General features: G+C 43.5%; 1 protein-coding gene across 1 annotated transcript; it reads left to right on the top strand.

Moving 5' to 3' along the window:
* Positions 1-619: 619 nt before the first annotated feature.
* LOC125720538 (solute carrier family 22 member 5-like) lies at positions 620-9,891 on the top strand. Its single transcript, XM_048996062.1, has 10 exons — positions 620-1,470; positions 1,550-1,653; positions 3,618-3,772; positions 6,533-6,704; positions 6,883-7,021; positions 8,153-8,247; positions 8,565-8,779; positions 8,953-9,135; positions 9,252-9,438; positions 9,586-9,891. The coding sequence occupies exons 1-10, from the start codon at positions 1,123-1,125 to the stop codon at positions 9,659-9,661; spliced, it is 1,674 nt and encodes a 557-aa protein (XP_048852019.1). The 5' UTR covers positions 620-1,122; the 3' UTR covers positions 9,662-9,891.
* Positions 9,892-12,653: the final 2,762 nt, after the last annotated feature.

The raw sequence follows: 12,653 nt of genomic DNA on the forward strand, positions 1-12,653 counted from the left end.
CTAGACTGATTATATACGGAAAAAAAACCCACAAGAAATTACCCGGATCGACGCAGTAACTGACTACTCCGGAAACAGTATGCTAGACTTCTGAAATCCTAAATCTTGTACAGTACAACAGCATTCGCCCCTTCTGCCTACTAAAACACTGCTTATCAAGCACGTTAGTTTCCAGGGGGTGTCTGCCACTTCCTATGCAGTCGAACAATAATTAATCGAGGACGTCAATTTGGGTACCGACTTGTCCCAAGGGTGTTCCCTAAACAGAGGTTCCTGTACTCAGAAGAGGGGTTCTGCAAATAATTAAAAAATACAAAGATAAGATAAAATCCAAAATTCCTAGCATTTAAGTTTTGATTTTTTTTTGTCAGGTGAAAGTTTTTATGAACAGATATGTCTGCCAGAAATTTGGTGATTTTTCTTCGCTGTTTGGGTACATTAAACCACATTAAGCTTTTTCACGTTACGCGTTTTAGAATGTCCCTGTTTGACGTTTGCAAAGCTAAATCTCCGCCTATGTTTAATCTTCGTGGTGCAGGCGGTACATTTGTTTGGGGCATTACCCCTCCCGTGGCCCTGCCTAGAACGGGCTCTGGCCCCGGGCCATTGAGTGTGCCTCCGGTCCTGTAACTACGCCACTTCCTAACTGATCCCGGACTGCGATATGTTCTGGTGTCCGTTCCGATTTTCAGTTTATGACTTTTTTGGTTTTCAAAGTTGTATTAATTCGGTGATAAACGGCACTCCGTACCTTTGAGCGTTTTAATGAGTCTAATAAATCTAGCACTTTCGTGTATAGCTGAGCGATGCTCATTCCTTCCAAGTACCGGCCAGTAACACGCCCATGTGGCTGACTCCACCCGTCATGGTCCTTAAAAGTCGCTCCAAGCAGGACTCCCCTGCAGATCTTACCGGATGAAGGGTCTCTGAGACGGTTTGAGCATGAGGATGATGATGGTTGGGGCTATGAAGATGGTGCGCGTCTTGGGATTTTACAGGACTTCTCAGCGAGTCTGAGCGCGACCGCACCATCCTGAACTTAGTATTACAATTGTAGCTCTTGGAGTATTATTTTACATTTACTTTATTACTATTATTTTACATTACTTTTAAAACATTGAAATGGAAAATTACGAAGAAATCACGTCGTTTTTAGGGGAGTGGGGGCGCTTCCAGAAGTGCGTCTTCTTTCTGCTGAGTCTAACCTTCATCCCTCACGGTTACTTGAATTTATCGATGGTTTTTCTGGCTGCCACGCCGCAACACCACTGCGAAGTGTCCTACACATACGGCGAGAACATCAGCGACTACATCCCGTACGAAGGGACGAGCGGGGACCGGGTACTCAGCAGGTGCAGGCGATACAAGCACCTCAATGGGACCGCGGCTAGCTGGGCAAACGAAACGGAGGGATGCCTGGACGGATGGAGGTTCAGCGCCGACACGTACAAGTCCACCATCGTGACAGAGGTACAGGGGTTTCAGGGGGCAGTGCTGTGTTAGTGGGACCGCTCTTCATGTCTGTTACGTCTCTGATGCAAACCTGCAGTGGAGCTTGGTGTGCGAAGATTCGTGGAAGGCGCCTTTCGCCTCCTCCGTCTTGTTCTTCGGTGTGATGGCAGGCTCCTTAATATCTGGCCAGGTCTCTGACAGGTGAGTTAAACAAGTTGTTCTGCTGATGTATTCATTTTTATGTGTGCATTCACTTTTTCCACCCCTGCTTGTGCCCCAGAAATATAGTAAACTATGTCCCGATAAGTTATCCTTTATATGCATCCTACTAAGTAATCCCGTCACCCAGGTAAAATTCCCTTCTTCCTATCGTCGGACATTGTATACGCGCAATATAATTTCAACTTGCACTACAAAAAACAACCTTTTTTTGATCTTGCAATATTTGATTTATGGTTTTTGCACTCTGTTGAAGTACTGTCTTAAGATGTCTTGCACTATGTCTTTTGTATAATCGCATTCTGTTCATTTCTGAACTCTTATCTGTATGTATCGTAATATTGTTAATATACTTACACCGGACCGCAAACAGTTGTCGTGTGTTTGTACATACTGACAATAAAACGAGTTCTGATTCTGCTATTTCATATGTGATGTGTGTAGTAGGGTGGTCCTTAAAAATGAAAATTTTAAAATGCTAGTTTTCATTCCTAATTTTGTTATATAAGATAACATCTCAGGATTTTTTACAAGCATGTTTCGAGGTTGCTTAAGTAGTTTGACTAGTTTACCCTCTGCCAGTAAAACTCGTTAATCTCTCAAGGCATTCATCTGATTGTTTTAAAAAATGTGTTGCATCATGTATTTTCCAGTTTAGCGTCAAGGGTGTCGTCTACCATATTGTTCTGTACTTATTTTATTTTCACGATTGCTTTAACTATATTTCTTAATGTTTGGTTCATTTAAATACAAATCGGCCATGAAAAATACTGTTATTTAAAAAATTCAAGTAACAACCATGCAATAAGAACTTTTTAAAATATCACCTTTAGTTGTTCTTAAATTTTGTCATAAATTTAAATCTAGAATATTTCCGTATTTTTACATGGTGTTTCCATCCATTTTCCAAACCGCTTATCCTACTGGGTCGCGGGGGGTCCAGAGCCTATCCCAGAAGGAATGGGCACGAGGCAGGGAACAACCCAGGATGGGGGGCGAGCCCATCGCAGGGCACACTCACACACCATTCACTCACACATGCACACCCACGGGCAATTTAGTAACTCCAATTAGCCTCACAAGATCTTTGGACTGCGGGGGGAAACCGGAGTACCCGGAGGAAACCCCACAACAACATGGGGAGAACATGCAAACTCCGCACACATGTAACCCAGGCGGAGACTCGAACCTGGGACCCAGAGGTGTGAGGCAACAGTGCTAACCACTGCACCACCATGCCGTGGTTAAATTGACCAAATGTGAGGAAGAGTGGTAGAGAGCACCCTTCATGCTAAACTGCAAAAAAAAGAAAAATATGTTTAGCACATTTTTGCTAATAATCGAATAAATGACCTGAGAGTTTAATGAGGAGTACTGACAGTAGGTGATTTCTGACAGTAGTATTTCACCGTAGTGTAAATTTATTGATCACTGATTACAAACTGCACTTTTGTTTTTGTTCTTATTTGTGGAAAAAAATATTGCAAGTTAAAAAAAAAAGTTCTTTGTTGGTGCGGCCATTTTGTTTTTAGCAAAGTTTGGCTGAAATTTTGCATATCTGGATAATTTCCAGTTAAATGCACGAGTTTAGTTGAATTTGCGATGGCTGAAGGTGCTAGAAGCAAGACTAAAATCTGATTAATAGGACGATTTCTCCAATCTTTGACCTTGTTGAGCAACTTTTAAACATGAATAAAACTACAAAATACAATACATCCCTGGATTAAAGGCTGAGTGCATGAAAAACTGTTATTTTAAATTTTGAATCCTAGCTAATGAGCACCCTAGTGTGTAGAGCGTAGAATGTAGTGGGTGTGTAACTTGATTTGCATCATGAGAATTTAACCTATGGACTTTAACCCAGATCTACTGCCCACCAGGTCCCACCCGCTGTCCCACGTGATTTTCTAGGTGACCAGGTCTTCTCGCATTCCTCTCTTCCTCAGGTTTGGTCGGAAGCTGGTTTTTTTTGGCAGTCTGGTGCTAATGAACACATTTGCAGTGCTTCAGGCGCTCTCTAGCAGCTGGGAGTGGTACTGCACCTTCTACTTCTTTGTGGGAATGGCGCGCACCTCCAGCTACATATCCGGCTTCATCCTCGGTAAAGTCACCCGTTTGCCATCTTAGAAAATGTAGCAGTAGTTGCTCAGTCTTAACCGAACTTACAACCATAGTAAACATTCAAGTATCTTTCAGAAAAACGCCTCCCATCAGAATGTTTCCGGGAAAGTCTGTGTACTTTGGGTGTCCTGCTGGTTAAGGTCAGGGACTTGTATGCCAGGTCTTGTAGAGCAGATCAAGCCCTTAGCAATCAGGCTGCAATGGCGTTGCTCACATGATGTTACGGGGGGGCATGTTTGTGGTGAAGCCTGATCCAACACTGATGCACCGCCGATGCAAAGTGAACAGTCTCATGCTGATCAGACAACTTGTTTTTCCAGAAATACTTACCCAGCGTCCTGGTGAGGAGAGAAATGTCATCAGTGTCACTCATCATCAATTCCCTTTACCATTAAATCAAGCTCCCACCATTGCTAGTGTAGGCAGATCGTATATCATTCACATTCCTTGTTTTATTGCTAGTCTGACATGGTTCTTTGTGTGAATATTGTTCTCTGGCATACAGTATCTTTTGAGTGTCTATAAAAGATTGCATCATATTTTGTAGACTTGATAAATTAATTGAAACTTAATTAATTGAAATTGTCTTTTTATTTATTGAAATAGATTTTTCTGTAAGCATTATCTGCATTTTATTTCTGGAATGGAAATGTCTAACTTGGTTTCCAAAAGACTTTTTTTTTCCTGAGTTGATGAATGGTTGGTCAGCCTAACCATTTTGACCAAAGCCCTTGATGCAATTATCCAAAGCTATCAACTCACCTGAAAGATGTTGCATTCTGTTTTCCTGTAATGCGATACCTGACAGAGAGCTGCCCATCACAAGCTTTAAGCCGGCAAATCATGTGACGTCTATCCCGGGCCTCGAAACTACTTCCAAGAAGACTGCATAGTCATGAAGCTTCAGGAGTGAAATAAACAGGTTCAGCTGTTTCCCTGTCAGGTTCATCACTTATCGTTTGTTTTGGATGACTGAAGTGTCATCTAGTGGTTGATTAGTTAATATCATTGTGATATCAGTTCTTCCAAGCAGGTATCTGTGTTGGGGAAGTGGAAGATATTTTAGGAGACATAGTGTATATGATAGGTGTATTCCCCAAACTTGGATGCTAGACCCTGACAGGGGTCACATGTTCACATATGATGAGTGTTTTAGAAATGCCAGTTTAATTTATACAACATAGAAGATGGAACCCCTCCCCCCCCAGTCACAGAGCTAGGGTAGGATTTGATCCTGTGTTTTGATAACCTGAATATTCCCCGTCCTTCTGGGATCACGGTTAGGCCTTTGACTTGAGTTGCATCAGTGAATCACCTGGGCCTGCAAACTGGGAAAATGGAAAACCATGGCGTCCAGTACCGAGACTTTGATAGCCAGTTTATCAAACGCCAGCCTCGTAATGAGAATGTTGACTTGATGATTGTTAGAGCTAAGAATGACCAGAGACTTTTCAAGGGGCAGATGCTTGAGGGGGGTTGGTCCCTGTTTTGAGGCACTCAGGACTTAAAAGGGAGGCCCTTTCAATGGTTCAGGCAAAAGGGGCTCCCCTAGCAACACATCACTAATACTAATAATGATAATGACCTTCACACCAATTACCTTAAGTCTGTTGTTGACAATGACCTTCACACCGTAGACCTTCACACCGTAGACCTTCACACCGTAGACCTTCACACCAACGACCTTCACACCAATGACCTTCACACCAACGACCTTCACACCATAGACCTTCACACCAATGACCTTCACACCATAGACCTTCACACCAATGACCTTCACACCATAGACCTTCACACCAATGACCTTCACTCTGGGTGCTTTTCCACTGCGTAAAGTACGGTACTTACGGTACGGTAATTTTGGTACTTTTCATTGACTTCCTTTCGAGTACCAGTACTGAAAGTTTCAGTACCGAAAGTGCCAAACCAGCTGGGGTACTTATTTGGTACTTCGGTACTTTGGGGTGGGACTTGCAAACGTATTTGCTGTCGATGGGTTATGCAAATAGCCTGCCGCTGAAAAACAATCGCTGTTCGCCATCTGCGAGAGACGAGGTAAAAAGCAATAGAAACAAAAATATAAGAAAAGTAAAATGGAAGGATGGACAAACGAGGAAACACAGGCTTTAATCGCCATATAGTCGGATAAACAGATCCAGCGGGATGTAGATGCACGACTCGAAATACTTCTTTATTTGCCGTAATAGCAAGCCGCTTGGAAGAAATGGGGCACACGCGAAACACCGAACAATGGCGCTTGAAAATCAAAAAACTTAAGCAGGACTACAGGAAAGTGAAGGATCATAACACGAGTGGCACCGGCAGGAAAACCAACACATACCGGTACCAGCTTTTACGCCAGTGGAAAACCGACACAAAAGAAGTACCATACTTTTGGTACTTTATGGAAGTACCGAAAGTACAGTACCTGGTGCGGTGGAAGAGCGTGCTCTGTTGTTGACAATGACTTTCACACCAATGACCGTCAGTCTGCTGCTGACACCGACCTTCACACTGATTACTTTCACTCTCTTATTTGTATGAACATGACTTACTTTTTAGCTGAACTTTACACAAGGACCACACTGTCCTGTCAACACACTTGCAAGCTGCTAGCTGCATGTTAAACCATTTTTTTCCAGCACTTTCTGAGCTGATGTTGGCACGATCAGAATATCATTAAAGCCATAGAGTTCGTGTGTGTTTTTGTATGACCTCTTTCATTCTCATGTTCCCACAGGTTCCGAGCTGCTCGGTAAGTCCACCCGCGTTTTGTTCTCTTCCCTGGGGGTCTGCATCTGCTACGCTCTGGGCTACACCTGCCTCCCCATCTTTGCCTACTTCATCCGGGACTGGCGGATGCTGCTGATGGCCCTGACGATTCCTGGGTTCCTCTGCATCCCACTGTGGTGGTGAGTTTCAGATTCTGTCTAGATCAGTAATAGTTCTAGATTAGCATCCGTTTAAAATCACGAGTAGAATAAAATTCTTTGTAGTAGATCAGCCATCTCTTCAGGGAAAGGTGGAGCTGGCCATTTCCTCTTCACTGATTTGGTTCCTTGAGGCTAAATGTCAGTGATGGTTTTTCAGGATCATACCTGAGTCGCCCCGCTGGTTGCTCTCTCACGGACACGTGGATAAGGCTGACGCCATCATTCGGGCCATCGCCAGAAAGAATGGTGTTGATGCCCCTGAGATTATATTCAAGACGGAGGACGGCTCTCAGCTGGTGAGCAGAAGGTACCATGGTGTGACTGACTATCGGCAGTGGCTGTCACACAGAGAAGCTGTGGAGAGATTTGAGACAGAGGTTGCTGTGGAGGAAAAGATGGGTGATGTAAAGGGTAGGCATAGGGTCAGTAGTGGGCACAACTAACTGAAAAGTTAGCTTTGATATCCACTAATCCGCTAACTCAGAATCACAAAGATAATTAGCGGAAGCTAATGATATCCACTAACCTTTATTATATGAATTTAGCTTCGATTTGGCTTTGGGCTGTGAAACCTAGAGGGCTGAAATTCTAACCAGTTTAGCAAATTAGTTTTTCAGCGCTGGAGCATTTACCAGGGCATTTTTAGGACTTACCCAATTTGGGATCATTGGCTTCCGGAATAAATTTTCTTTCAATTATATATTTTTTGTGAAATATAAGTTTTGAAATATATTTTTAATATATGTTTTAGTTTTTGTCAGAGGAGTTTTTGTCAGATATTTTGCCCTCAGTGAGGCCGATTGGGAACTACAAACATGGCGCCGTTTACCCAGAACTAGGGAGGAGGGTCTTAGCTCTTTCTTGGTCTTTAGCACTGTTTAAACTATCCATCCATCCATCCATTTTCCAAACCGCTTATCCTATTGGGTCACTGTTTAAACTAGAGTACCGGAAATCAGAAAAGTTATGCGACTAAGTAAGAAATCGAGCTTTGTGATGCAGGCCCCAGTTTTCCGCTTAGTTCAGGCTACCCCCATTTAAATGGACTTTATCTTCATTCACTTACATGCAGCACAGACTTCATTCAATATGACAACGAATTTGCCAGTCACATCAAATATGTGTGATTTTAGGATTTTAGGATTAGGTTAAAATTTATTTACTTTATCTGTGAATTTTTTTTTTGCTGATGGACCATGCAAGTGGAACTAAATTTAGTGGAAGCTAATTGGTCTGCTAATGGTTTTCAATGTTAGTAGAAACACTAATCCACAAACGAAAAAGTTAGCTTCACGGATTAGCAGTTAGCAGATTAGCAGAAGCCCGCTCCCCACTGGTTAGGTTACAGTAGGGTTAATTTTATTATTTATTATATTATATTCCTTGCTGTCAGTTACTGAACTTCACTTTCTTTGTTTTTCATATAGCTAGGAAAAACAGCGCCTCAGAGAGTATACACTATTATCGACCTCATAAGAACAACTAACATCAGGAACATCACCATCCTCAACACCATTATTTGGTAAATACCGTCTAGAATGAATGACCTGTATATAAATATTGAAAATTCCTAAAAATCTACAAATCTACATGCTGAGCTCTGTGTTCTGAGCTGCTGTCCTTCAGCTGGTCCCTGGAGGTCAGAGTTTGATAGTTCAGATCCAGAAAGTAAAATTCCAGACCAAGATTTTCCTTCAACCAACTAGTTGAGCATAAAGAGTCACGGTCACAGAGTACTGAACTGGACCAACAGTACATGGGCTGGATTTTTATTTTCTGGATTTGAACTATCCACCTCTGCTGGAAGTGACTCTCTCTCCTGTGTCTCCTAACACACAGGATTGTCACGTCCATGACCTACTACGGCCTTTCCCTGAACACCCCCAACATGGGTGGGGACCCCTACCTGAACTGCTTCATCTCCGCCGTGTCAGAGATCGTGGCCTACGTGGCCACGTGGCTCTTCATGAGATACACCGTCCGGCGCTTCACCCTCATCTTCCTCTTCCTGTTGTCGGGGGTGACGCTTCTCATCATCAAGTTCGTCCCTGATGGTACCGGTTCAGAACCTTGTGTTTTGAATCTCTTAAATCTGCAGCCTGAAGTAGTACAGGCTGTTTGTCCTGGTGACCGCATTTACACGGTGATCACTGAACTCAGAGCACCATCTAGTACGTTTGTGTTGTTGTAACGTTTCGACCAGTAACCGGTGGACTGTTGTGTTCAGAGCTGGACGCAGTGGTGCTGGTTCTGGTCATGGTGGGTAAGGGGGGCATCACTGCAGCCTACTGCTTCATCTACATCTACTCCACGGAGATGTTCCCCACCGTACTGCGGAACACAGGCATGGGGGCGATCTCCACAGCCACCCGTGTTGGCACCATCCTCTCTCCCTACATTGCCTACATCGGTGAGTCAGCTGACTGAGTCTATTCACCAAGAAGTTTCTTTGGTTAAAAGTGTCAGTTGAACATCTGTGCATGAAGGCATGCCTGATACAACCAATGTTCTGCTTTCGGTCCTTAGGAGATTACAACAAGGTCGCCCCCTACATCCTGATGGGCAGCGTCACCGTCTCGGTGGCCTTCCTGAGTCTGCTGCTTCCCGAAACCAAAGACAGTGAGCTTCCAGAGCTCATCAGCCAAGTCAAACCCATCATGTGGTGCGATTCAGAAAGTCGCCCGTCGTGTTTCCATAAGCAGACTTTATTAAGGTCAGATTATGAACCTTTGAACTAAGTCAACTTGCCAGATGAAGTGTGAACAGTTATTTAAGTAATGATAATGTGAGATCTCTATGAGAACTGTGATAGCCTCGTGTTGGAAGTATTTTTCCAGTTCTTATTTCTGTCTTCCCACAGCAAATGTGCTTCCAAGAAGTCGGAAAGGGCCTGCACCGATTCCCTTAGCAGGGAAAGCGAAGTGTCACCATCGTAGTGGGACGTCTAACGGTACCAGGGAGCTGCCCACAGACACACCTGGATCGTAACCTGACCCTCAGTGTGATGTCTAGGATGTTTGGGATGTGTCTCTTGGGCTGGGTTTGTGGGTTTTGGTTCTGGTTCTAGTCCAGTTCTGGGTACCCTCTTTGATTTTCTACTCACTGTTCACCTAGCTGGAACTGTAAAGGCATTCAGATCAAAACCAGATATAAATATGTTTACAGACTTGTTTTGGAATGTGCTTCTTGTTCTGGAGAGCGAAGGAATGCTGTGCAGTCCACTTAATTTTTCAATGTCAATGTCAATTTATGTAGCACATTTAAAACATTTTCAAAGTGCTTTACATAAAACAACCATAAAAAACAAAATAAAATTACTAGCAATAAGTAATCAAATAAGTCTAAAACAAAATACAGCTAATAATGTTAAGACGTAAATACAAAAGAGAAAAGAAACATGAATATCAGCGATCGCAAAAAGCAAGAAAATAAAAATATGTCTTTAATCTGGACTTAAATATGTGAACTGAAGGAGACTCCTTAATAAGTTGTGGTAAGAAGTTCCACAGTCGTGGTGCAGCAGCTGCAAAAGCCCCTTCTGCCCTTGTTTAACATTTGGTATGGGGTTCAATAAGAGACACCTGAGCAGAAGGTCTTAGATTTCTGGATGACTGGTACAGAACACACAAATCCACATAAGCGGGCAGGCAGGCGCATTCCTGTGTAAGGATTTAAAAACTAAAAAATTAAAAATCAATTCTAAAACTGACAGGCAGCCAATATAGTGAAGCTAAAATAGGAGAAACAGAATCGTATTTTCCTGCTCCAGCCTCCAGCTAAAAAGTGAGCAGCAGCACTTTGCACCAACTGCAACCTACATATGAAGGATTTATTGGTTCCACTGTACAGTGAGTTGCAGAAATCCAGATAAGATAAAATAAAAGCACGAGTCGCTTTCTCAAAATCCCCATGAGATAAAAAAGGTTTCACCTTAGCTAAAAGACGAATTTGGGGGAAAAAAAACAACTCTTTACTACAGGGTTTTATCAGCTTCTCAAATGAGAGGTGGCTATCAAAAAATAACCCCCAGGTTACGGACATGTGGTTTGCTAGAATCTGAAAAGGAGCCAAGGAGTTCACGACCTTTTTGAATTTTAGCAGAAGGACTAATAATTAACAATTCAGTTTTGTTGTGATTAAGATAGAGAAAATTATCAGCCATCCAGGATCTTAGTTTACAGTGACAATTTTTCAGCTGGTTTGTTTCTGAGCTACTGACAGGAATGTAAACCTGTGTATCACCTGCATAAAAGTGAAACGAGATGTTGAACTTCCTGAAGATAGCACCTATTGCTTTTCGATAAATTGAAAATAAGATAGGGCCCAATATAGATAGATCCCTGAGGAACATCACATTTAACAGGCGCTGAAGATGAGACAGTAGAATTGAATGACACCAATAATCGTCTACCAGTGAGATGAGATTTAAACCAGTTAAGAGCAGCACCAAACTGTCCAAACAGTCCAAACTGTAGTTCCAGCCTTCTTAACAGAATGCCATGGTCACCAGTATCAAAAGCTGCAATGAGATCTAGATGGACAAGAACTGCCGCCCCACTTGAGTCAACAATGAGTGAGATGTCATTGAGCACCTTCAGGAGAGCTGTCTCAACACCATGGAAGCGTCTGAAGCCAGATTGGCTACATACTTCAAAAAGTCGCAGTTCAAAACTTCTGAACGGTCCCTTTATCAGGCTCCTACAAACAAAAGTACCTTTAAAAACAGTTGCTATTCCACCTCCGCGACATGACAACTGAGGAGAGTTTTAGTCTTGCAGGATGAAAGTTTTGTTAGACACCGATCGGACATTCAGAAGAGCAGCCTTGATAGATGTAGTATGGCTTTCAGCAGGGTGCACTTGGGTGAGTGCTCGGAGATTAGCTGCGTTAACTCCCCAAAACATACTGTACATCTGCAGTGTTCTGTACATGCCTGCCTTCATAATGTGAGCCTACACCACAGTTCAAGCAGGGAGGCATAAGCGATCACAGCCAGGGGGTGCTCTGGGTCTGCATGTCATTATTACATCACAGCCAGAGGGCACTCTAGGTCTGCATGTCATTATTACATCACAGCCAGGGGGCACTGTAGGTCTGCATGTCATTACATAGCAGCCAGGGGACGTTTTGGGTCTGCAAGTCATTATTACATCACAGCCAGGGGGCGTTTTGGGTCTGCATGTCATTATTACATCACAGCCATGGGGCATTTTGGGTCTGCATGTCATTATTACATCACAGCCAGGAGGCGCTCTGGGTCTGCATGTCATTATTACATCGCAGCCAGGGGGCATTTTGGGTCTGCAAGTCATTATTACATCACAGCCAGAGGGCGTTTTGGGTCTGCATGTCACTGTTACATCACAGACAGGGCATTTTGGGTCTGCATGTCACTGTTACATCACAGACGGGGCATTTTGGGTCTGCATGTCACTGTTACATCACAGATGGGGCATTTTGGGTCTGCATGTCACTTACATCACAGACGGGGCATTTTGGGTCTGCATGTCACTGCTACAGCACAGACGGGGCATTTTGGGTCTGCATGTCACTGCTACAGCACAGACGGGGCATTTTGGGTCTGTATGTCACTGTTACATCACAGACGGGGCATTTTGGGTCTGCATGTCACTGCTACAGCACAGACGGGGCATTTTGGGTCTGTATGTCACTGTTACATCATAGACGGGGCATTTTGGGTCTGCATGTCACTGCTACAGCACAGCCAGGGGCTGTTCTGGGTCTGCATGTCATTGTTACATCACAGCCAGGGGATGTTCTGGGTCTGCATGTCATTATTACATCACAGTCAGGGGGTGTTCAGGGTCTGTATGTCACTTTTACATTACAGCCAGGGGAAGTTCTGGGTCTACATTCCACTGTTACATCACAGCCAGGAGGCGCTCTGGGTCTACATATCACTAATGT

This window comes from Brienomyrus brachyistius, chromosome 25 (genome assembly GCF_023856365.1).
Source record: "Brienomyrus brachyistius isolate T26 chromosome 25, BBRACH_0.4, whole genome shotgun sequence".
NCBI classification, from domain to species: domain Eukaryota; kingdom Metazoa; phylum Chordata; class Actinopteri; order Osteoglossiformes; family Mormyridae; genus Brienomyrus; species Brienomyrus brachyistius.

Excerpts from the sequence above, each read along its gene's own strand:
- LOC125720538 (XM_048996062.1), top strand. The coding sequence starts at position 1,123 with ATGGAAAATTACGAAGAAATCACGTCGTTTTTAGGGGAGTGGGGGCGC. Across the intron at positions 3,773-6,532 it reads CATATCCGGCTTCATCCTCG|GTTCCGAGCTGCTCGGTAAG; the intron begins GTAAAGTCACCC and ends ATGTTCCCACAG. Across the intron at positions 8,248-8,564 it reads ATCCTCAACACCATTATTTG|GATTGTCACGTCCATGACCT; the intron begins GTAAATACCGTC and ends CCTAACACACAG.